Genomic DNA, 22923 nt, shown 5'->3' with positions numbered 1-22923 from the left:
CAGCCATTTGATATAATGCAAAATACAGATGCATCTTAAACATCACAGGCTTTGCTCACAGGAGGACCAAATAGCCTGGATCTTGGTTAACTGAAGATGCTTACATGGCCAGTGGCTCTTAACTGAAGCAAACCCAACCTCTATTTTGAAATGAAGCATTTCTGAATGCAACAGGCTTGTTTTCCCTTTACAGAACTTCAGCATTGTCTTATTTGGCTGGCACCTATAAAGTGAGGCATGTAAAATCTTAACAAAGCAGTGCCTGAATGAGGTGTCCATACTTCACTTTGTCAGACAGAGGGAGCCTTTTAACATTTCTGTCTCTGGTTTTGAGAGGAGGGGCATGTAAGGGGTAACAAAGCATGCTGCTACCCAAAGGATGGTAGGGGAAAGTTTCTGAAGAGCCCTCAGGGTGAAAGGAAATGGTCAGAGTAAGTTTGAATCAACTAAAGAGTGGCCACCTTGGCCAGCAATTATAACACATGTTTTTGTTAGGTTTTTTTTCCTCCTGTCCTCTTCCAATTTATTTCTGAAAGCTAAAGGTGAAGGTGCGGACATCTGTCCTGCAGCTTATTGGCCCGTGTGGAGTAGCTATGTTTCTGAGCCCAGGTTTCACGAGGCTGAATGTATCTGAGACAATTGGTGCTGTTGCTGCATTTTCTGTAAAAGCAGCAGCTTTAAAAAAAAGAAAAAGAAGTTAGAACAACTCCCAATGTAAAAAAAACCCTGAGTATGACAGCTGTATTCCTGAAGCACATTCTGAGAAGACTGTTGTGTACTTGCAGATTTGCATGTATAGTATGTAACATTTCCCCACAGAAATGCAACTCCCAATGAACATACTGAAAATGCACAAGATGGATATCTTGTTAACTGTGGAAATAACCTTCTTTCTGTAGTCTAAGCAGGTTGCAAAGGGCAGCAGAGGAAAATGCACGATAGCAATTGCAATTCTTTTTATTGAAACATCATAAAATAAACACAAGCACCAGAACAACACCGAGTAATGGAGAAAGAGACAAAAGTATATGGGCCACCAAGAATCCATAGCAAATCCGTCGTGTTTTCATCTTTTTGATCAATAGAGAGTTATAATGCTTGTGAAGATGTACTTCTAAAGCTAAAAAGAAATCTTGTGAATCATGGGTTGACAATGTGGACCTGCAAAGCAACCATCTCTGCTAACACAGGAGAAGATTATAAACAATAAATGCCCTCAAACCCAGGCAGGAGTTTGTGCTTTTTAACCAGAGATGGTCTGAAATAAAATGTATGCCCTTCATAGAAGCTGCCCCATTCAACTGAGTGTCCTGAGTGCTGTGCCAAAACTCCCACTTTGTAAAGTGTAGACCTCATGCAATATCTGACAAAGCATTTGGTTTGCTATGGTACCTTTGAGGGAGTCCCCCACCCCCCCATACCAGATGCAGTGTCTCCAAAAAGGCAGTCTGTCAACTAACACCATTCTGGCTGTGTGGTAGTGCTACTGCATCCCAAGAGAAGTGGATGAAATGAACAAAGCTGCTGCCAAGATTCAGGCATCTTAGGATGTGTCACAGTTTGCCCTTTGGGTTTTACAGCTGCCTTAGGTTAAAAGATGTGTGTTCAGAAGGAAAAGGCAGAAAAGAGGACAACAGCACTCTCTCCTGTCATAGACTGTGTTGGGATATGGTCTCCCAGCCACCAGGTGTTATCATTGAAAATGAGAAGCTGAGAGGTCAATGCAGAGACAGACATGAACATTCTGTCATTCCCAGAGCAGTTGTCTTCAAAAGAGTGTTTTCTGTCATACCCTGCAAAGTCTTGACCCCTGAAGTCTTTCAAGCTTTGTCATGTGAACAGAAAGACAATGATGCTGCAGGTGAAATATGGGCTGTGAGAAGTAATTAGCAAAGCAGGTATGCACTTCATAAAATGGAAAGACAAACTGAGAAAACAACTGAGCCAAGCTATATCTTCATTTACAGTTATCAACTCAGACTAAACAGTTGTCAAAATGATCATATTTTGCAGTTAGCTACTGACACAAAAATGCAGGAGCTGACCACAGAACCTCAAGGCATGGTGCTGTATCTTGAATGAGACCTCACTGTAAATCAGAACTGAAGAAGGACAACAGAGAGTCTAATGCAGAGGGGAATGTACCAACCATTATAAATGCTAACGTGCATACAGTGGTGAAGAGCCTGTGCACCTCCAAAAGATCACACTTCCGGCGTTGTCTCCTGTCCCAGTGGAGCAGCAGAATGTTTTTACAGGCAACGAGCAGTTGTGTGGACTGTGTCAGAAGGCACAGCAACTCAAAGCTGTCTCAAGCCTGCATTCACATAAATGTCATGGAAACAGGAAGTGCAGTTCTGGCAGCCTCTGTCACAAATTCCTATCAGCCCTGTCTCTGCTTCCCGGCTGTTTGTTCCCTAATTGACACAAAGACCTTATTTTTTCCTTGCCTGCTTTGTGAAAGAGTTTAAATCTCTTGAGGAAAGCTGTAATCAATGCCACAAATAAGTCCATGAGCAAGAGCAAAGTTGTTTCTTACCTTTAGAGCTCATTATCTAGCCACAGTTAACATTATGCAGCACTCCAGCTACACATACGTAATTCAAAGCATGGGTTTCCAAAAGTTCATGAGCTATATCGGGCTCCTAAACAATGATCGCATAGCATGCAATCTGCGTTGTAGCCGAAGCAGGTCCGACGGACCCGAGGTATCCACAGACTGTAACAAAGCAGGTCCCTCCAAACGGGCAGTCCAGCAAAGGCGGTGCTGCCTGCACTGCCCAGATCCTGCCGGGGTGTGGTGCTGTAGCCGCACGGGAGAGCAGGAGGCTGCCGGCTAGAGGGCCGAGTAGGTGCCGGGGCCTTCTGCCGGCGTCAGAAAAGAGAAAAACAAGAGGACGACGAGAGCGACGGCTGCATTGGAGATGAAGGACGCTGGGAAGCAGGTGCAGCTCCCCGTGGGAAAAGGGTGTGCGGGGGAGGAGGAAAGGATGGAGGGAAGACAGAAGGGAGAGAGAAGCTCAAAGGGGTTGTGGTCAGTGATACTTGTAAGCAAGCTGAGGAGGAAGGGGCCTGGGGTGGACAGGGAGCTGGAGCAGACAAGAAGGGCTTCAGGGTGTACGGGCAGGGTGTTGGCTGTCTGCAAGCTTTGTGCCCTCTGGCATCTGGAAGTGCCTGGTGCTGCAAAAGTTGCTGGCAAGCTGATTTAAAAACATCCTTCACCTGGAAAAGATGCACGTTTTAGGAAACTGCTCATAGGAAGAGGTGTCTGTTGACAGTGACGACCAAGAGTAGAGAGGGTGGGAGGAGAAGCTCCGAGAGTGTTGCCCTTTCCCACCATACATTAGCTCCAGAAACTGTCTCAGCCCTTTGGAACTGATGCTTGCCTGCTGGCACCCTGTCTGCTGCAAGATGGCACAAAGGTGACTCAATCCTCCCCTGGAAGCTGCAGGGAGCCTGGCTCCATCCTAAATACTGGCACCCCAGTCATGCTTCTCATTTATTCAGTTTTCTCCCCTGGTTGCCAGATAGCATTGGAAGACAAAGGTCAGGCAAGCTAGCTCACTACCTTTTGTCACAATCTAGAGAGTGAGTGGAGGCAACGTATGCACTGTATTTTCCTCCAAGAAACTACTGTGTAGTAGCAAAAAACCTACTTCTATAGCCAGCTGATAGATTTACTTCATTTTAAATCAAGGCAGCAGTCTAAAGCTTTATGAAAACAAGCTTCTCTCCAGTCTGTGAGATGGCATTATCTAACAGAGCCATGCCTGGGTGTAATCTCAGGCAGTAATTACAATCAGAGATGTCAGTGGGCTTGCAGTCATGAAACTGTGGTTCAGCAAAGATGGTGGATGATACCTGAGGGTGCTGAGCCTTGTACAGGAGCTTGTACTTCCTTGCTGGGAAGCATAGTGTAGCCTGCATAGAACATTTTAAAGGGGTAGCTTTGTTGGAGAAAAGCTTGCATCTGGCAGGATAATTGTGCTTAGTCCAGACTTAACTTTATGGCAGGTTTTGGTGGTGTCTGTCCATACTACTCCAGCCAAATGTCTTCTGCTCTCTTGATGCCAACATAAAAAAAAGGACTGCTCCTCAAAAAGTCATGTGTTTGTGTCTGCTCTAAGTATAATAGGTAAACTGAGCAGTCTGGAAGTGACAGCAGCTGCCAATAACAAGACAATTTATTAAAGACAGTCTCTTGATAGCACTGTTGTTTTTGAGTTGCTTTCTGGAGTTATGATGAGGAAAGGTGCAGAGAAAACCAAGTGCTTCTCCAGCCTTGCCAGGTGAACATTGGCAGAGCTGAGGGGCTAACTAGGGCCCTTGTAGATTTCCTGTGTGTAGGACAGAAATTGAAAAGGCAAACTCACTGAGCTGGTGCTGGTGGCCTGCCCAAGAGCTACAGATGAGGCAGGCTGTAAGGGCACAGCAGCACTAGTGAAATGGCGGGATGCTACACAGAGGTTGCTTGTAGCAGCAGCACGACTTTGAGCCACATTGGAAAAACATCTTTTTTGTTACACGAAGCTGAATAATCTGATAAAGTTACAGCTGCCAGTTATCAATCCTTTGTGAGAACCTAAGATAAGGCAAATCTGAGTCATATATCTTATGACTGTGGCAAAATCTGGGCCACTGCAAGAAATGGGCCCAGCTGTTGCTGAAAAAACCCCCCAGCTTCCCGTATAAAAATCAGCAAGCAATTAAATTTCTCTGGGTTATGAATGTGTATCAGTACATGAAAACAAACTCCAAGGATCTGTAAATAACCATGGATAGTTTTGTTTGCAGCAAATGTGTGGGATTACTGTGCCAGCATGGAGGCAGAAAGAATATCCAAAGAATGAACCAAAGCAGGAAGGGTTTCACATCAGGGTGCACAATAGAAGAATGTTACACCACTCTTCCTTTGAGTTTAAAAGTTCAAGGATAGAACCTCTTATTTGGAGGGAAGTGGTGGAGTCACTTTCATTTGGGAAGAAAACTGAGAAGATTCTGATATCCCTTGGGAGAGAAGTGGCAGGGAAACAGGAGAAGCATAACCCATATCCCTTTTGATGTCAGCAATTTCTGGTGGTTTCTGAAAGGCTCCCTGTCCAAGGTGTCACTAGGGAGGACCTACAGAGGAAATGTTGCCTGACAAAGTGGGCTTCAGTGCCTGGCTTTCAATAAGCCAACCTACACTCAGAGCTGATGTATTGCTTCATTGCATATTTGTATTGAGATGTGTACTAGATGGTCATTCCACAAAGCTAGCACACCACAGAACAGAATTTTCATGTAATTATCCTGTCACTTAATTAGCAAGATTCTGCCTAAATTTACTCTCACTTGTTAGTCATTACCATTCCTTCCTCCACTGGTTAGTTCTATTTAAATTAGCCTCCCTTGCCGTATAAATACTTGGGAGGGCACATCTTTTTAGTCTTCAATTGAGTTAGTTGTTGCAATTTTCCCCCTGCTGCCTTTACTTTTCCCCCAGTTACTGCAGATGTTTGATGACTTTATGTAATTAGGCCTTTGGGCCTTTTGAAGCAGGAGGTTGCTTCCTTATCACTCTCTGGTCCCTCTTGAATGATGCAGAGTAGTCAGGTTCAAACAATGAAATTGCTGGTTCCTGGTCATCCCAACCTCAGTAGTGTTACTATGGCCTCAGCATTCACCCTTTCTTCTGACCCCAGAGCCTGTTTCCCCTGACACTTGTCTCGTCCTTGCTTAAAGGGAAATTCCATTCTATAAAGTACATTGCCATGATCTGTCATCCTAGAGAAGTGCCTCTATCCAGTACTGTGCAAGCATTTCTGTGCTGTTTTCTGTGATGTATTATATATGAGTGATGAGACATAAATTTAGAAATCAGCCCTATTTTCCCACCTATATCTTACTGGTTTTTTTGCCTCCCAAAATCCATTTTATGGCTATGAAACAGCAAGTGTAATATGAAAAATGAATAAGCTAAATTAGGTCTGTAGGGAGGCTGCCTCTTGTCAGATCAACTGATATAAGTGGAGCAAACAATCTTGCAGGCATGTAATCTATCTTTAGGTCTGATCTGCAGGCCGTTTTTTCCCCCAGCTGGAACTGGCAGCATAATAAAGACATTTCTCCTCCTTAAAAACCTTGCCTCAGTTCTACTCCTAGACTGCTGTGGCTATAGCTGCCCAAGTAGTGCCACAGACAAATCAGTCAGAGTTTAGGACCCAGAGTCCTGTTTTAGCCTTAGGAGATGTGACAGCTGACTGAAAATCAATGAAGTGTGCTTTAGAGAGCATCATAATGAGGGAAGATAAGCTTGAAAGGTGCTCTTTTGCCTGCCTGCCTTGATTTTTAACTAGATTGTTTTCACCTCCTCCTAGGATCAGAAGGGTTTGCTTATGAAAACAAAATACCAGATTTAAAGAAAAAGCCACCATGGTGCCCATGCTTTGCCTGTTTGTATGGATTGTACTGTGTTTGAGCAGCTCAGGTAAGTGCAATTTCTTCTCCTTCCAAGCCAATTGCTGATGTTTAAAATCTTTTTCTCTGCTAGCCAGTTATCTACTTTTTGCTGAGACAAGGTAGATGCCAGCTTCCCCTGGTCCTCTTTTTAACACTGTCTGACTTGCAATACAGAGTTGTATCAGCTGCAGTCTTTCTATTGTCAACACAGCCAGTTTGGCAACAAGGTTTTAATAACTGGAGTGGGGTAGAAGTTAACTAAAAAACCCTAATCTCACCTCTCTCTCCTAAAGAGTGTTACAGGAGGGCCTCTATCACCAGGAGGAAACCTGAAATGCCTCCGGGGAGCTGATGAAAGGCTAAGTGTCCTGCTTATATTTATCCATGTTTTGTATGTTTGTTTAGCAGACTCCCTGCTCCATCTCTTCCACTCCTGCGGGGAACTCCTGGTTCACACCACAGAGAGAAATGGGAATCTGGGGGAGAGGGGAGATGGCAAACAGTGCCAAGTTACTTATACGTGCAGCAACCTGCCAGGGAGCTCCCCAACTTTTCTCTATGCACCATATATTAAATTCAGGGATGCATCTGTCCTACGGCCACTTCCCTGTGGTTTTCAGAGGCAGTGCTACTTTGTTCAGCATTTTCTCTATGGCGTTATTTAGCTTAAATATTAGATGAGGCTTGATTATTAGACTTTTTTTTTCCCTACTTAATATATCTTCATTCTCATTACATACTTCTGCGGGATCTCAACCAGCTTGAGAGTTGGGCAGAGAGGAACCTCATGAGGTTCAATAAGGGCAAGTGCAGAGTCCTGCATCTGGGAAGGAACAACCCCATGCACCAGGAGAGGCTGGGGATTGACCTGCTGGAGAGCAGCTCTGCAGAGAGAGAGCTGGGAGTCCTGGTTGATAATAAGCTAAATATGAGCCAGCAATGTGCCCTCGTGGCCAAGAAGGCCAATGGCATCCTGGGATGCATCAAGAAGAGTGTGGCCAGCAGGTCAAGGGAGGTTCTTCTCCCCCTCTACTCTGCCCTGGTGAGGCCTCATCTGGAGTCCTGTGTCTAGTTCTGGGCTCCTCAGCTCAAAATGGACAAGGAACTTCTGGAGAGAGTCCAGCGCAGGGTCACCAAGACGATCAGGGTACTGGATGTCTTCATACAAGGAAAGGCTGCGGGAACTGAGGTTGTTGAGTCTAGAGAAGATGAGACTGAGGGGAGATTTTATGAATATTTATAAATATCTAAAGGGTGGGTGTCAGGAGGTTGGGACATCCTTTTTTTTCTATAGTAGCTAGCAACAGGGCAAAGGGTAATGGGATGAAGCTGGAACACAAAAAGTTCCACTTAAATATAAGAAAAAGCTATTTTACTGTGAGGGTGAGGGAGCAGTGGCACAGGCTCCCCAGAGGGGTTGTGGAGTCTCCTTCCTTGGAGGTCTTCAAGACACGCCTGGACACGTTCCTGTGTGACCTGACCTAGGTGGACCTGCTTCTGCAGGGGGGTTGGACTAGATGATCTCTAAAGGTCCCTTCAAACCCCTTCTTGATTCTATGATTTTAAACTATTCTACTGCAGTGAGACTTTCTTATAAAGACAGCACTCTTGCTTCTACTGGCTTAGTTCTTTGCGAGACTTCTCAAGTATTTTTCACTTTTTTCTGTGGTTTCCCCAGCAGCAGAGAATGAACATATCCATTCCCAAAGCCAACTTTACCATTCCTCTGCTATACTTTCTTGGAGCACGGGGGCCCTTGTGCTCTGTGGGAGGTATGGGCTGTGAGACGGCAATCGACACTATGCCCATGGGATGCCCGTGCAGGCAGTTAGCATTGAATTAACACAGACCAATGCATTCCAGCATTAAGATGAAGCTAGGAGTTGATCTTTTATGTTTTGGCTCTATACTTTTTTGCTCTTCAATGGCCTTCTGGTGTTTAAATTTCCAGTGTCTAACAACTATGCAGTCTTGTCAACCTCCGAAAGGGAAAGTGAAAAAAGATGGGAACTAGGGGCTCTGTGAAGACTCTTAGATGTCAGAGGATTGAACCACTGAGGTTGTGGGTAGTGATGGGAGAGAAATATGCTCTTTCTCTTTGTTGCAGAAGCAATGCCTGTCTAGCTTGTTTTGGTAGGCCATTCAAATTTCCTGGAGACTGTCCCTCATTTGCTGTTGTGGAGCTAGGGTTAAACCCAGCATGAGAATAAACCCTGGGGCAAGCAGAAGTGGTATTTGTCATTTCCCAGTTGATAAAAGCATACCTCAGAGGCTCATGGCAGAGCATAAAGACACAATGTGACCACAGGGGCAGCTGTAAACTGTAGTGACAGCTGCATGAACCCATCCATGTCTGTGGGGCAGTGCAGGCAGAAAGGAGCATTGAAAGCTCCCTCTGAACAGCTTGCCTCCACCTCCCCAGGCTTTGGTAAGCTTACCACAACTCATGTCCAAGAGCAGAGGACACCCACAGCCTATACTAGAACACCTGACAATGAAGTAATTGTTACCCTGTGAGTGGCAATCATTAAGCTTGAGAGTTTACAGCTTCTCAAAGAGGAGTGGGCATTTACTGTGGTGGGAAGCGGGGGGATGACAATGGACCTTGTGCTGAAAGAACCCAGGCAACATTAGGGAATGATTTTGTCAAGTGGGAAGCTGTGATGTGGGAGCAGGTTTTCCTTCAGGCAGTCCCTCACCTGTGCTTCTTCCTGCCAGGTCTCCCCTTTTCCATGGCCTCATATAGATCCTGTCTCTATCACCCAGGAGACAGGCAGCAGCTGCTGGGGAAAAGTGGACAGGGCTAGTGATCCATGGTCATGCCCTTTCGTCTGCACATGGTAGAGCACTACCCTCTGCTTCCTGCCTTCTCTCTGTATGTGCTGCTGGACCTGGATACCCTTTCCACTCTTTCCATGGCACAGGGTTGCTGCTGGGGGCTGCTTGACATCCCAATGTTCACTGCACAGCCTGCATGAGCCCCTCAGTGGTGCCCAGATCCAGAGCTCTCTCATCATCTGGTCCTTCAGCCCTGACAGTCTGCCTGCAAACCCCTCCTGTGCCTGCTGCCTGGCAAACCAGGCATAGGCATCTTGTTTTCAGTGGGGCTGCCAGAGCACGGGGATGAGAGATGAGGCAGGCCCCAGGCAGTGTCTGGTGAGTCCCCTTTGACTGCTGACATGGCAGTATTGACTGTGACTGCTGTGGCACAGGGCCAATGAGTGTGAGTTTTCTCTTCCTTCATGATGCCTTTGAGGAGAGGTGGAATCTTTCTCATCTCTGAGTGCTCTGTGTGTGCACAAAAGAAGTAGAGGTCACATCAGCACCTTGACATCATGGAGCAGGGCTGGCTTTTGGCAAAGGATGTAGAGTCTGAAATTCCCTTCCCCTTTTATAGTGGCAAGGGGGGGAAGGAGTGCGGTGGTGGAGACTGATGGAGTCCTGACTTGTAGATACAGACCATGATGGCTCTGTGCTTGGTTGTAGGCAGACCTTACCTTGACTGCATCATCCAGCTTCTGCTGCTTCCAAAAGAGTTTGTTTCGATTTTTGCTCCACAGATGCTGTTGCTCACTCAGCTCACTCTCTGACTGGGAGAATTCAGCTGCTTTCTTCTGGTTAGCCCCAGAAAGAGAATTGATTCCCAAGTGCTGCATGAGGCTTCCTCAGATCTGGCTTACAGGCCCTGTAGCTTCCAATGATCCCAGATTCCCACCAGCCTGATCCTTGTGCAGGGCAGTTTCCATCTCAGAGAGGCTATAGAATCCAGACAAGTGCAAATGAAATCCCCGGGCCCTGAAATGCCCATGCTGTTTCTAGCTGCAAGGCAGCCAGCCATGGATTGCCTAACCAGATTTCCCCTGTGGCCTCAGCTCTGTGTGGTAAACCACAGGATTTGGAAAAAATAGAAGTCTTTCTCATGGTGGCATTTTTCAGGTTGGATATTTGCTACTCAGAGTGAAAGAGAACACCTGATGCTCTGAGCTGCCAGATTTTCTAAAAGGTAATAAGTATGACTGGGCTAGTACCTTGACTCAATACAAAAAGTCAACAGAAAACAGAAACCTAGCACAAAGTATTTACTGCTGTGGTCAATTATTTTTTTGTGTGTGTGTTGGGCTTGAGCTAACTTGCCGTATTCTCCCCTCACCTTGGCTGTACTGAGAGTCTGTGCATCTGAATTCCTACAGATTTGACTGATGAGATGCCCAGAGGTAAATTTATCTCACATCATTGCTCTGCCTCACTTTGGGGCATGCCTTTCCTCACATCTGCTTTTTGGCATGCCCCCACTCTCTTTTGCTGTCTTCTAGATGTGGCTGCCTTCAGCTCAGTTGCTGAGAATGAGGACGCACTCCTCAAGCACTTATTTGAAGGCTATCAGAAATGGGTCCGCCCTGTGGAAAACTCCAATAACACTATCAAAGTCCTTTTTGGATTAAAGATATCACAGCTTGTGGATGTGGTAAGTCTTGTATCTGACTTGTTAAAACATTCCTTCTTCTATAGACAGTCATACAACCGCCTGGGAGGGCTAGTGATGCTGTTGACTTTTGCCTCCTGACACATGAAATAGAAAGTGATGACTGGGCAGCAAAATGCTGTGTGATGATATATGACCTCCTGCTCCACACACAGCACAGACTGCAAGACTCATTTGCTTTGCAGCAAACCTGAAGATCCTTTTTCCCTGCTGGTCTTAGGGAATAAGGCCTCATTGCATCAAATATTAATTAAACAATCCATACCAGACAGTTCCTGGCACCCACATTTGCAATTTAATGACAAGATAGCTGTCTGATAGAGTGAGGAATAGTAGACCTGGTTAGACATTGTTGACTCTAAGCAAGCATGTATTAAGACCAAAGGCAGCTTGTATCTTGACCCAGTTGGCCACTTATATAAGACAGACCAGAAGCAGACCAGACAATTCCATGTGTTTTTGCCCATGTGGAAAGTTTGCCTTCCCTTTCCCCTCCATCACTCCAAAGTACGGTTGAATTTTCACGGGGCCTGGAGGTACTCACTTAACAGTGTGCTGCTCATATCCCCCCGCCCTTGACAGTATCCCCTTGTGATGTGGGAGACTCTAATTTTGTGCTTTGTTTATGTACTCAGGATGACGTTTCAGCTTGTGTCTTCCCAAACTCACTACAGCCTGAGCAGTGTGGGGAGATGAGCTACCCTGTGGGCTTGCAAATATCCGTGTCCTGGCCCTACTTGTTGGCTGAGACTTGCTGTCTCCCTGCTCTTTTCCTCTCCTTCGGCTTGCTGTGAAACCTCAGACTTTGGATTTCCAGCTTCAGCAAGAGTGGGAACAGCACCTAGACAATTGGTTTACTTCCTCCGACAGTGACTGAAGAGCCTGGGTCTATGGGGAAACAGGACCATAGGGATTCTCTCTGTTTGGCACAGGGCTGGACTCAGAACGAGTCTGTTTCTGCTGCCTGTTTTGGTATTACAGTCTTTTCTATCTTGTGTCACCCTAGGATGAGAAGAATCAGTTGATGACAACCAACGTGTGGCTGAAGCAGGTAAATAGATGAAATCAGACCTCCCAGTTCAGTGTGAGGCTGCTGGATGTGTGCTCACCCTGCCTTCGGTCCCCTTCCTTGATGCCAAGTGGCCAGACAAAAGCAGCACCATGTTGCCTTTCCTGAAGTTTTTACTTTTCTCACTTCAGCAAATGCATAAAGGTGGAAAAAAATCATTTAGGTGTGCCTTTAGGAAGCAGAGTACTCTCTTCTCCCTGGCCTGTGCCCCATCTGTGTGCTCAAGCTAGCTGTATTTCAGGGAAGCAACATCTCATGAGAGGCCAGTGGCTATCTTTGGAATGCTGTATGTGTCCTGAGGGACTATCCCATCTCAGACTTAGAGATCACACAAGTACTGTCTCTCTTGCCCAACCTGAGTGGTGTATTGGATAGATTTCTTCTTCAGCTTAAGAGAAAGAAAATACCAGCATATTACATCCACTTTACCTCCCACTCCCAAGTGAAGTCTGTGGTAAACAAATCAGATCTCTCTAATATAGTTGCTTCTGAAAGTGACAATAATTTATACAAATAGAGGAAAAGTGCAAGTCAAACTGTTAGATCTCCTTTCCTCACTCCCAAAGAAGTCTGTATTTGGTTTAGATTACCTTGCACCAGTTTATTGACCTTGTGACAAGTATTTTATGTCTCTTAGCCATGTTAGTATCTATAAACATGTCAGGTCATCCTAGGCAGAAGACATAAAATCTAATCTGTGCTTGAAATGATGCCATAGGAAGTGTTTCCCAGGGGTTGCAGGGCTGGTGGAGGAGAAACCCACTTGAGTTTTTGTTCTGTCTTGTATCTGCAGTGCTGCGGTGAGTGTGAGCCTCTGGGTGGAACAGGACCCCTAAAGGCCACATAAGACAGTCTCTCCCTTGAAGGGGTAGAAGCTCAGGCTTCACCTCACTGCAGGGAGGATAGGAATTTCCCCTTTTGCTGGTGAAATTTGCTGCTAATCTGAATCTAGCTGCTAGGAGACTGCCCTGAAAAAGATGTGAGGTTACATTTTTCCCAGCTTCAGCCACAGTTGCAGAGCCCTTCATGTGCACAGGGCCAAATCGTGGCTTTCTTACTCTGCTTGAGTAGCCCCTTGAGCAGGGAGCAGAGTCCTCCTACAAGCATGACCTCTCACTCCCTCATCTGTGCTTTCCCCATTTCCGTCTTCTCTCCTTTCAGGCTACAGCATTCATCTCCCTTGCAGGTCCAAACCCTGCAGTCTGCAGGTGTGGAATCAACGCACTTCCCTCTCCTCATTCTCTGTTCTTTTAATAGTACACAGAAAAATGTCACATCTTTTTTTGCAGCCTGTAACAGAATATTTCCGGGGCTGACCACGTCCTTCTTCTTAGAAAGACTTGTTTGCTTGCTCCATCCAATGTAACAAAATCTCCTATGCCCTGTGGTAGCCTTAATCCCTCATGCTGAATGACATCTTCACCCAGGTTACAGTGACAACAAAGGAGATGGACCTGAAGTTTTGACTTGCATTATCAGACCAAATGCAAGTCCTGGCCTCCTAAGGGTATTAGGCCTGTGATGCTTATGCAGACATCTGCCCATCCTCTGCATGAACCTGCATGGGGATGCCTCAGGTTAGCCTATCCATATCAAACACACTGTTTGTGTTGCAGCACTGACCTCTCCATAGTCATAGGTTGGAGCCTGTGTCTCTACTCTTAGTGTGGGAAGTCAAATTCTGCTGCAGGTTACTGAAAATATGCTGCAGGAGGTAGGGATGTGTCATCATTCACTCATTACCTCTCAGGTGCATGGGAGGACAAGGATGGGAAGAAGCCACTTTATATGACCCTTCTGCCTTATACTGTGGCTAAAAGAAGGACCTTCCCAGGAGTCAGCTCTGTAAACACACTGATGTTTCTGGAGTTCCTTTGGAAACCATGCTCAGATTTTAGTCAGGGCAGCTCCCTAGGATAAGTCAGCACCATGATTTTCAGAATTGGTGAGTTGGGTTCTTACTAGTTGTGACCATTTCTAATAAACCTTCTCCACATGAGGGGCTGAGAACATCAAGGCCCAAAGGGAGTGGAAAATAAGTGAGACAGGGGTTGTGACTGTCACATATGCATATGTTCCTAGGAGGTCAATCTGAGCAGTAAATACCCATGGCCTGACCCAGGTGTCCTGATTTGGGAGTCATGCATTCACAACAGCTAGCAAAAGGCCCATAAAACTAAGAAGAATTAAAAGAATTTATTCTTTTAGGTAGGGAAAAGTGAAAAATACTAAAACAGTCCAGAACTCTAATGATCCTTTCCTTCTGCAGGAGCTTGGGAGGTCAGGGAATTCTGGTCCTCACCCTGACTGTGTGAGGGGGAATTGAGGGGGAATCAGAGTCATAATTTCTCTGCAAGAGTCTGGCTTTTCTTAGCTGAGCAAAACTTATAGCCAAGGGTTCTTTTTTTTTTTTTTCTTTTTTTCTTTTTTTTTTTTGGACTTATTGCTTACGGCCACACACACAAGGTGAAAGAAATTTTCGTGGTTGCTGAGAAGGTACTTGAGTTCAGGCAAGCTATGGAGTCTACTAGCAAGGACAGAGAGTTAGGGTCCAGTGTTTCTTGGTCTGCTTGCTCTGGATTAAGCACTTGAATGGAAGCCCAGAGATGCGGATTTGGCAGAACTGGAGGAAAGGAAGAACAATGGGAGTGTCTGGAGCCTCTTGGAATAAAGGGAGAAGAAAGGAAAGGGCATTTTACATCTGCTGCTACAGTTCATGTCAGCATATCCTCATAGGGAGAGTCTTGTTTTAAACTGCTCATCTTCAAAATCTGCACTCAATCTGTTTTCTGCTCTGGTAAGAAGACACAGAAGCATTTGGCTTGCAGACATGAAAGAGCACTTTAGTTGGGAAAGAAATCAATTCAGGGCAGAGGTGAAGGAGGAGTGTTGCAGATACAGCAAATAACCCAAGCCAAAGGGCTACTCCATTTCAGCTCTGGAGGGATGATCAAATCTCAAGGTGGCTCACAGGGTATTTGTTTCTGTTGTGTTCATGTGGGCTATGAGCTGACTTTGCAGGCTGATGCTATCTGCCCTGAGTGTTCCCTTGTATAAAAAGGTATATTTCCAACCTAAGCTCACTTGTACCTTGCACAAGATGTAACTAGGGCACATGTGAGTCTGTGCCCACCTTACAGCCCAGGCTGCTGGACACATCTGGTAGACACTCATCCACAGAGAAAAGCTTAAAGGTTAAGCTTAAAGGCCAAGGTTAAAAGCAGCAGTGACCCCTCTTTCCACAGGTGGACAGCTCCCATCCCTCCTTCAGCATTAGGATGAGCTAGGGCTGGAGGGCTGTGCCTGACAGCTGATGTCAGCCATTTGGATGTTTCAGAGAGTGAGTCCTTCTCTCTTCTGATGCAGATAGTGGGGCTGTTAATCCTGCCGTGGTACCACTCTGAACAGCTGCCTCTTTTGCTTGTGCCTTGAGCCAGATTTTTGGACAGTAACCTATCTATGATTTTCTACCCATTGCTTCCCTGCACCTTGAAGAGGAAGACACTTCATTTCACTGTCTATCTTTATGTCTCTATTGAGACTCTGGCTTGCTGTTACACTGTAAATGACTGCAAAAACAAATGCCTGTAGGTATAGCTGTGAAAAGCATGTGGGATCTCATCCGGCTTGAGAGGTGGGCAGAGAGGAACCTCATGAGGTTCAACAAGGACAAGCATAGAGTCCTGCATCTGGGAGGAACAACCCCATGCACCAGTACAGGCTGGTGATTGACCTGCTGGAGAACAGCTCTGCAGAGAGACACCTGGGAGTTCTGATTGGTAATAAACTAACCATGAGCCAGCAATGTGCTCTCGTTGCCAAGAAGGCCAATGGCATCCTGGGATGCATCAAGAAGAGTGTGGCCAGCAGGTCAAGGGAGGTTCTGCTCCCCCTCTACTCTGCCCTGGTGAGGCCTCATCTGGAGTCCTGTGTCCAGTTCTGGGCTCCTCAGCTCAAGAGGGACAGGGAAGTGCTTGAGAGAGTCCAGCACAGGGTCACCAAGATGATCAGGGGACTGGAACATCTTTCATACAAAGAAAGGCTGCGGGAACTGGGGCTGTTTAGTCTAGAAAAGATGAGACTGAGTGGGGATCTTATTAATATTTATAAGTACATAAATGGTGGATGTCAGGAGGGTGGGACATCACTCTTTTCTGTTGTATCTAGCAACAGGACAAAGGGTAATGGGATGAAGCTGGAACACAAAAAGTTTCACTTAAATATAAGAAAAAGCTATTTTACTGTGAGGGTGAGTGAGCAGTGGCACAGGCTGCCCAGAGGGGTTGTGGAGTCTCCTTCCTTGGAGGTCTTCAAGTCACGCCTGGACACGTTCCTGTGTGACCTGACCTAGGTGGACCTGCTTCTGCAGGGGGGTTGGACTAGATGATCTCTAAAGGTCCCTTCAAACCCCTTCTTGATTCTATGATTCCATGAATTGAGGAAGTAAGAGGGGAAAAATATGATGGGAGTAGAAGCAGAGAATATTGCTTTTTGGTTCATCCTTAAGTCATGTAGGAAATTGCTCAGAGAAATCTGAGGCCTTCATATCCCTGGGGAGTTCTCAGTGCTGGCGCTTTATGGAGAGTGGTTCATCTTCTGCTTCTTGGTATTAACCAGAATTTACAGCTCTTAAATCCTTGTTGCTGCTGTTCCTGTGAGGAAAATCACCTTCAGTAATGAACAGATATCCGAAAACTGCTATTCCACTGCATTTCTCTGGAAATACCTACGTTGCTAGAACCAATTTGTTAGGTGTTCCTCATCTGAAAAACGAAACAAAAATATTCTGGAGTTCCAAAAGATGGAAAAAACCAGCATTCCCCCTCCTTTGGCTTTTTCAGCATTCTCCCTTCAGGACTGTAATTGTTGTAAACAACAGCATTATTATATTACTTGGTAGCAATAGCTGTGGTGCTTTTCCTACAACAATGTGCAGATCTTTCTAATGAAAGAACAATGGTTTGGTTTGCAAGGACAGTGTACAGATAGTGGATGTTGTATTCTGTTCACTGAAAAAACCCCAAATCTCCACTGCAAATTAATTAAAGGTTACTCTTCTGTCACTTTGGCAACAGTAGGCATCCCAGCTGGCTCTTCTGTGGTATCAGTGCCAGTCAAAAACACCATGGACTTGTTCTCAGAGGCAAGGAGAGATGCTGTACTGAAGGGAAGTGGCTGGGTGCTTCTGAATTACCCTCAGGTGGTCTGGGCAGGGTGGAGAGTCACATGCTCTATCAGAGTGCCTGCAAAGAGATGGGTTGCTGGGGCTCACTTATGGCTGGAGAAATAGTGCTTGTGGGGCTGAACATCTCTCAGCTGTGCCTGACAGGCATTCCTCCTGCAGCTGAGCACTCTTACACCGAGCTCTGCCCACTGAGCTGCACATTGCAGCTTCACTAGTGCAGGTGGTATGAGGAGAAATGAGGCTCTTGCGTGTATGAGTGGGCAGAGGACTCTGCTGGCTTGTTACAGGAATGGATCGACCACAAGCTCTCCTGGAATCCAGAGGAATATGGTGGGATCACCGCCATCCGTGTCCCCTCTGAGTCCCTATGGCTTCCTGACATTGTTTTGTTTGAAAAGTGAGTAGCATTTCTCTGATCTTAGGCCAAAGCTTGGGTAAGGCATGTCAGCCCCTGTGACACCTGTGTGTGCTACCAGATGGCTGTTTCTTTAGGCATTATGAATGCTGGCTCGCCTTATGCTCCAGGTAATGGGTGGAAAGCAGATCTAGCAGGGGGTGGGGAGAAATGGTTAGGACTGGGAAAACTAAGTCCTGAGCTTGGTAATGTTTCTGCTGTCCAACTCCCAGTGCTGATGGACGTTTTGAAGGATCTCTGATGACCAAAGCCATAGTGAGGTACAACGGATTGGTGACTTGGACTCCACCGGCCAGTTATAAGAGCTCCTGCACGATGGACGTGACCTTCTTTCCCTTTGACAGACAGAACTGCTCCATGAAGTTTGGGTCGTGGACATATGATGGCAATATGGTGGACTTGGTTTTAGTGGATGAAAATGTAGACAGGAAAGACTTCTTTGATAATGGGGAGTGGGAGATCTTAAATGCCAGAGGTATGAAAGGCAACAGGAAGAATGGGCTGTACTTTTACCCATTTGTCACTTACTCCTTTGTTCTTAGACGCCTTCCACTGTTTTACACCCTTTTCTTAATAATCCCTTGCCTGGGATTGTCTTTTCTTACTGTCCTGGTGTTTTACCTGCCTTCAGATGAAGGAGAAAAACTTTCGTTGTCCACGTCAGTTCTAGTCTCCCTCACTGTTTTCCTTCTGGTGATTGAGGAAATAATCCCTTCTTCTTCCAAAGTCATCCCCCTGATTGGTGAGTATCTGCTGTTCATCATGATCTTTGTGACCCTCTCTATTATTGTGACTGTGTTTGTTATCAACGTCCACCACCGCTCCTCTGCAACTTATCATCCCATGGCTCCCTGGGTTAAAAGGCTCTTCCTTCAGAAGCTGCCTCAGCTGCTCTGCATGAAGGGCCATATAGATCGTTACTCTTTCTCAGAGACTGAAGAAAAAGAAAAAGAAACCACCTTGAAATCAAAGCTCTCAGGGAAGCAAAAATACAAGGAAGAAGAAGGAGAAAAAGTTATTGTTGCTTTTCTGGAGAAGGCATCTGACTCCATCCGATATATTTCCAGGCATGTTAAAAAGGAGCATTTCATCAGACAGGTAGGTAAAGAGAGAGTAAGGAGGGATCATAGTTTCTTTGACAGCAATAGCTTCCAAACTCTCTCCCTTTCTGCATGCCTTTCTTTTTTCCTCTTCCTCCTGTGCTCATCATGTGTCTTGGGATCTTCCACAGCTTCATAAATAATATGGGTTTTGGGGAAAATACATTGCTTCAAGGAGAACCGTATTATGCTGTGACAGTCCCCATTCTTCATAGACACAAAAGCCCACTGCAGCCTCTCCTGGAGCAATTCGTGTTTTGGGATTATTTGAATAACCTTGTCTTTCTTAAGATGGCATTGGACATTAATATGGAAAACCTCTATCCCATCACATGCTCTGAAAGTATGTCTTTCAGAAAACTTAGAGGCAGGTCCCGCAGCAGTTACCAGGTCTCAGTCCTGGTCTATATAGCAACTATACATAGTGTAGCTGCTCTGTTTTGAGTCTTCTAGATTTTTTGCTAACATCAGTACAGATGCACCTCTAACTACCATCTCTCTCCTCCTCACAAGAACCCACATGGCTATTAAAATGACAAATTACTGTATGTATAAAAAATGCATCTTATGTGAGAGTAGCAGAGCAATGCACCTAGCAGTATATGGAAAGAGGAGAACTTCTGCCAGCATCCTCCTAGCAAAAGCCAGGGCTTTGTTCAAACTGTCCTGAGAGGACTTCAGCAGAAAGACGGACAGTAAGTCAAACATGCAGCATGTGAGTATACAGTGTCCATGACTGAGGCCTGAAGCTGAAATTTTTTTTTTTTTAAAAAGGTCCCTTGAATTGGTTTTATAAAGAGCCCTTTTGTGTGTGCAGGGTGGTGCCAGTAGTCCCAATGCAAAACCCTCCTCCTGAGCACACGCAACCTGAATGGACAGAGCGTTTAAGCAAACACTAGCCAATGGGACCACATTTACTGGAAGGAAAGTCTACATCAAAGTGGTGTGCTAGAGCCAGTTCTGTCACTTTAAGGGAGGTCAAGTTTTGTGGAGAAAAACCCAGTTCACTATAAAACCATCTTCAGTCTTGACTATGCAAACTTTCACATATGCGCTTTGTGAAAGCTTTTGCACAGGTTGAAAGAAGACTGATTACTGTGTGTAAAACTATGGAATTGCTTGAGGGTTTGGAGTGACTCGCAGCTATAGGTGCTGAAAAGGTGATCTGTTTTAGAGTACAGTACACAAAGAACTTCTGGTTTTTTTAAATCATATTTTTAGACCTGAAATATACATAGAAGTATCGTCAAAGTACTAGGCTCATTAGCGTTTCTGTTTGTTTTCCCTCTTTCTTTCTCAGGTTATCCAAGACTGGAAATTTATAGCTCAAGTCCTGGATCGGATCTTCCTGTGGCTATTTCTGGTGGTGTCAGTGACGGGTTCAGTTCTCATCTTTACACCTGCATTACAGATGTGGCTGAACAATGCTTTGTAGAAAACAGTCACGTGGCAGCAATACAGCAAGCGCAATGCCAAAGGATGATGGTGCCTGCGAGCTCAATCTCTGTTATATAGGATGGGAAGCAACAGCAAGGGAAGGGAACGGGAACAGTGGGCACTGGCTAGTGCTTTCTGTCTTCATACAGCTCCACAAGTTACAGATTTGGGTGAGATCAAAGACGGTCTTTGTGCATAGCTGTGAGTCCTAATGTGAACTGGGGTTGCACAATTGAGTTACAATTGTTTTAGTAGTAGTTTGGTAATATTACAATAAAGCCCAAATTATTAGTTGAAATTGGAAATAATACATTTGGCACAATCATTATACCTAAAAGGTAGGTCTGTCAGTTAAAAATCTACCTTATAAAAGAAGTTATAGTAGGAAAACAAATCAATGCTCAGTTTATCTAAGTTTCCAAGGGAAAACCACAGGGTCTCTACAGGTCACTTTGTGCACATCAGAACTGTCATAGAATCATACAGCAGGTACATCAGAAAAAGTACAAATATCTCTTTATATGGTATGTTCAAAACCTCCTCTCTGTGACCTCACCTTGCTGAAGGTTCAGCTCAACAGTGTATCTTACCACTGTACTACCAGTCTTTATGTATGCACACTTTGTCTCTCCTTTTGGCCACCAGGAAGCAGGAAGGTGTTTGTTACCTACTTTTCAGTATTATTATATTTCTGTTCTCGCTGCTGCTCTGTAATGTACCAAAAGGCTGAACAATGAAAGATATTCCCCATGCTCTGCATTTAGAATCTATGATTCCTGCACCAGCTTGTTCACAAGTGGAAGATTGCCCAAAGCATATCGCATGGAGAGAGGTGACTATGCTGCGCTGTAAGGCAGCAGTGATCCTCTGAAACGGTTCAGTTGGAGGAAAGCTGCAGATGCCCTTTTCGGCAAATGAAACTTGCAGTTGGCACAGAAGTGCAGAGTTTCTCCTGAGAGCTGTGGGCTGTATCTTCCTGGCTACCAGGAAGATACAACTTTAGGTGTGGGCTTATTCACATTCCTCAAGTGATTAATGAACTCCAGAATGACATCTCTTTGGTTCATCCTCCTGCATGATTAGAGAGACAGCTCTTAAATGTTTAAACAGGGCTTGATAAAAGTTGGGCATCTGAAGCTCTCACCACTTTGCTGGGGCAAAGTTTTGCTAACATGGAGTGCTTTAGACAACACCATTCAGAACGTGCAGATATTTCAAGGCTAGTAAGGGATTTTGAGATAAATTTTTTGACAACTTGCATGTGAATGTGGTGTTAAAGCTTTAGCTAGCCCTGAAACTCCCTCACTGGGATGTAGGTTAGAAGCGTTCTTGTGCTTGGAGTATGTATACACATCAGGCATCTGGTAGTTAATATCATCCCATCTTGTGGAGATGCTGCAGAAAGTTCTGTTCACTTGCGAAATCACTATTAATAAACATGTATTTAGTAAATGATTCCTGGGGTGAGACTACTCATAAGCTGAGCTTTGTTGTTTTGTTGTCAATGACATCTAGATTGTGGCCCATTTTGAAAGTCCTGTCTCAAAGCTATTCAAATGGAGGGGCTATCACATTCTTGGGAAGTACTTAGAAATTTTATCTCTCTGTGTGGGTTTGAGGAAGGAGCACTCAGATCTGTTATATTTCAGGAATGTAGAACAGACTCATCTAGTCTAACATACAGATAGATGTTTCAACATAAGACACTGATATGAAACACACATTGACCTTGCTACCAGCTGCTTCTCTCTTCTTGTATTGCTTAAGTCAGTTTGTTCCCTGGCCAATACTGTGAAATATCCATAGGAAAACAGCCAGGAAGCTCTTCTTTCCAGCACTTATAGACTCTTGAAAGCAATTAGTGATAGGTTTTCCGTCTGAGTGCTGCTTCCAGGGATGTGCCTGTTAGCTATGAAGGGTGACAAAATCCTCTTCTGGGCAGGTGCTTCAGGTGTTTATCTGGCAGATGGTCCTGCGCTCATGTTGTGACATTTTGTTTGCTTACCCACAGGCAACACATTGCTGTATCTCATGCAGCTGTGGCTGATGACAGGCTAGTTTTTCTGACTTATACTGGTAAAAGTCACCAGGGCTTGGAATGGGAAATGTATATGAGCACTGCACAGGTATGGCTTTTGGCCTCTATTTTGCATCTGAGACTTCTACATACATAATCTCTCTACTTATTATTTCCTCGCATTGACTGTTTCTGAGTTTCCCTGAATCTATTTGTTGTTGACCCACAAATGCATTCCCACAACTTGGCCTGCCACTGTAAAAACACAACTAGGGTATTCAGGCAGACTTTCCTCTGATGATCTCCTTTCCTCTGCTCCATGTGCTACCTTGATTTCTGGACACTGCTTTGGTAGGGCCTTGGCACTGCTTGGCAGGACCATATATATCATCTGTTCACCAAGATGGCTGTGCTTCTAAAATGAATTCATAGATGCCATCACTTGGAAGAAGGAAAGGAGATTTCTTGCTGCCAGAGCTACACATCACTGGGACGTATCATAGGGGGTGTTGCTGGTGAGACTTTGGAGCTGATGGGACAAGAACAGACACATCATTTTGTGTGCCCTGTAATGAACATGGGTACTTCTGCTATGGATGTGTGTGGTGTACAACCCCATTCAGTGTCTGGGATAGCACCAGCTCTGGTTGAAACTTTTCTTGGTATTTCAGTTACAAGGTTCCCCAACAGGAGCTGGGATAAGCAAAAATGTGTGAGCTCTTCCATATCTGCTCAGAACAGCCTTCTACTGCAGGTGAGATGCTTATTGTGTAGCT

General features: G+C 45.2%; 1 protein-coding gene across 3 annotated transcripts; it reads left to right on the top strand.

Moving 5' to 3' along the window:
- The first annotated feature begins 2871 nt into the window (after positions 1-2871).
- CHRNB3 (cholinergic receptor nicotinic beta 3 subunit) lies at positions 2872-21550 on the top strand. Of its 3 annotated transcripts, XM_062017833.1 has the most exons (8): positions 2872-2945; positions 6360-6469; positions 10755-10906; positions 11931-11975; positions 17466-17575; positions 17806-18335; positions 18525-18691; positions 19994-20222. In XM_062017833.1, the coding sequence occupies exons 2-8, from the start codon at positions 6415-6417 to the stop codon at positions 20126-20128; spliced, it is 1194 nt and encodes a 397-aa protein (XP_061873817.1). In that variant the 5' UTR covers positions 2872-2945; positions 6360-6414; the 3' UTR covers positions 20129-20222. The 3 variants fall into 3 exon arrangements, with proteins under 3 accessions (XP_061873817.1, XP_061873818.1, XP_061873816.1); XM_062017834.1 differs by lacking the exon at positions 18525-18691 and having other exon boundaries at positions 19994-21550; XM_062017832.1 differs by having other exon boundaries at positions 17806-18691.
- Positions 21551-22923: the final 1373 nt, after the last annotated feature.

Source organism: Colius striatus, chromosome Z (genome assembly GCF_028858725.1).
Source record: "Colius striatus isolate bColStr4 chromosome Z, bColStr4.1.hap1, whole genome shotgun sequence".
Lineage (NCBI taxonomy): Eukaryota > Metazoa > Chordata > Aves > Coliiformes > Coliidae > Colius > Colius striatus.
Note: the sequence above shows the minus strand (reverse complement) of the source record. Positions and strands in the feature narration are given on the sequence as shown.

Coding starts and splice junctions, on each gene's coding strand:
- CHRNB3 (XM_062017832.1), top strand. CDS start 6,415: ATGGTGCCCATGCTTTGCCTGTTTGTATGGATTGTACTGTGTTTGAGC. Junction 17,576..17,805: donor GACATTGTTTTGTTTGAAAA/GTGAGTAGCATT, acceptor TCCAACTCCCAG/TGCTGATGGACGTTTTGAAG. Junction 18,692..19,993: donor AGGAGCATTTCATCAGACAG/GTAGGTAAAGAG, acceptor TTTCTTTCTCAG/GTTATCCAAGACTGGAAATT.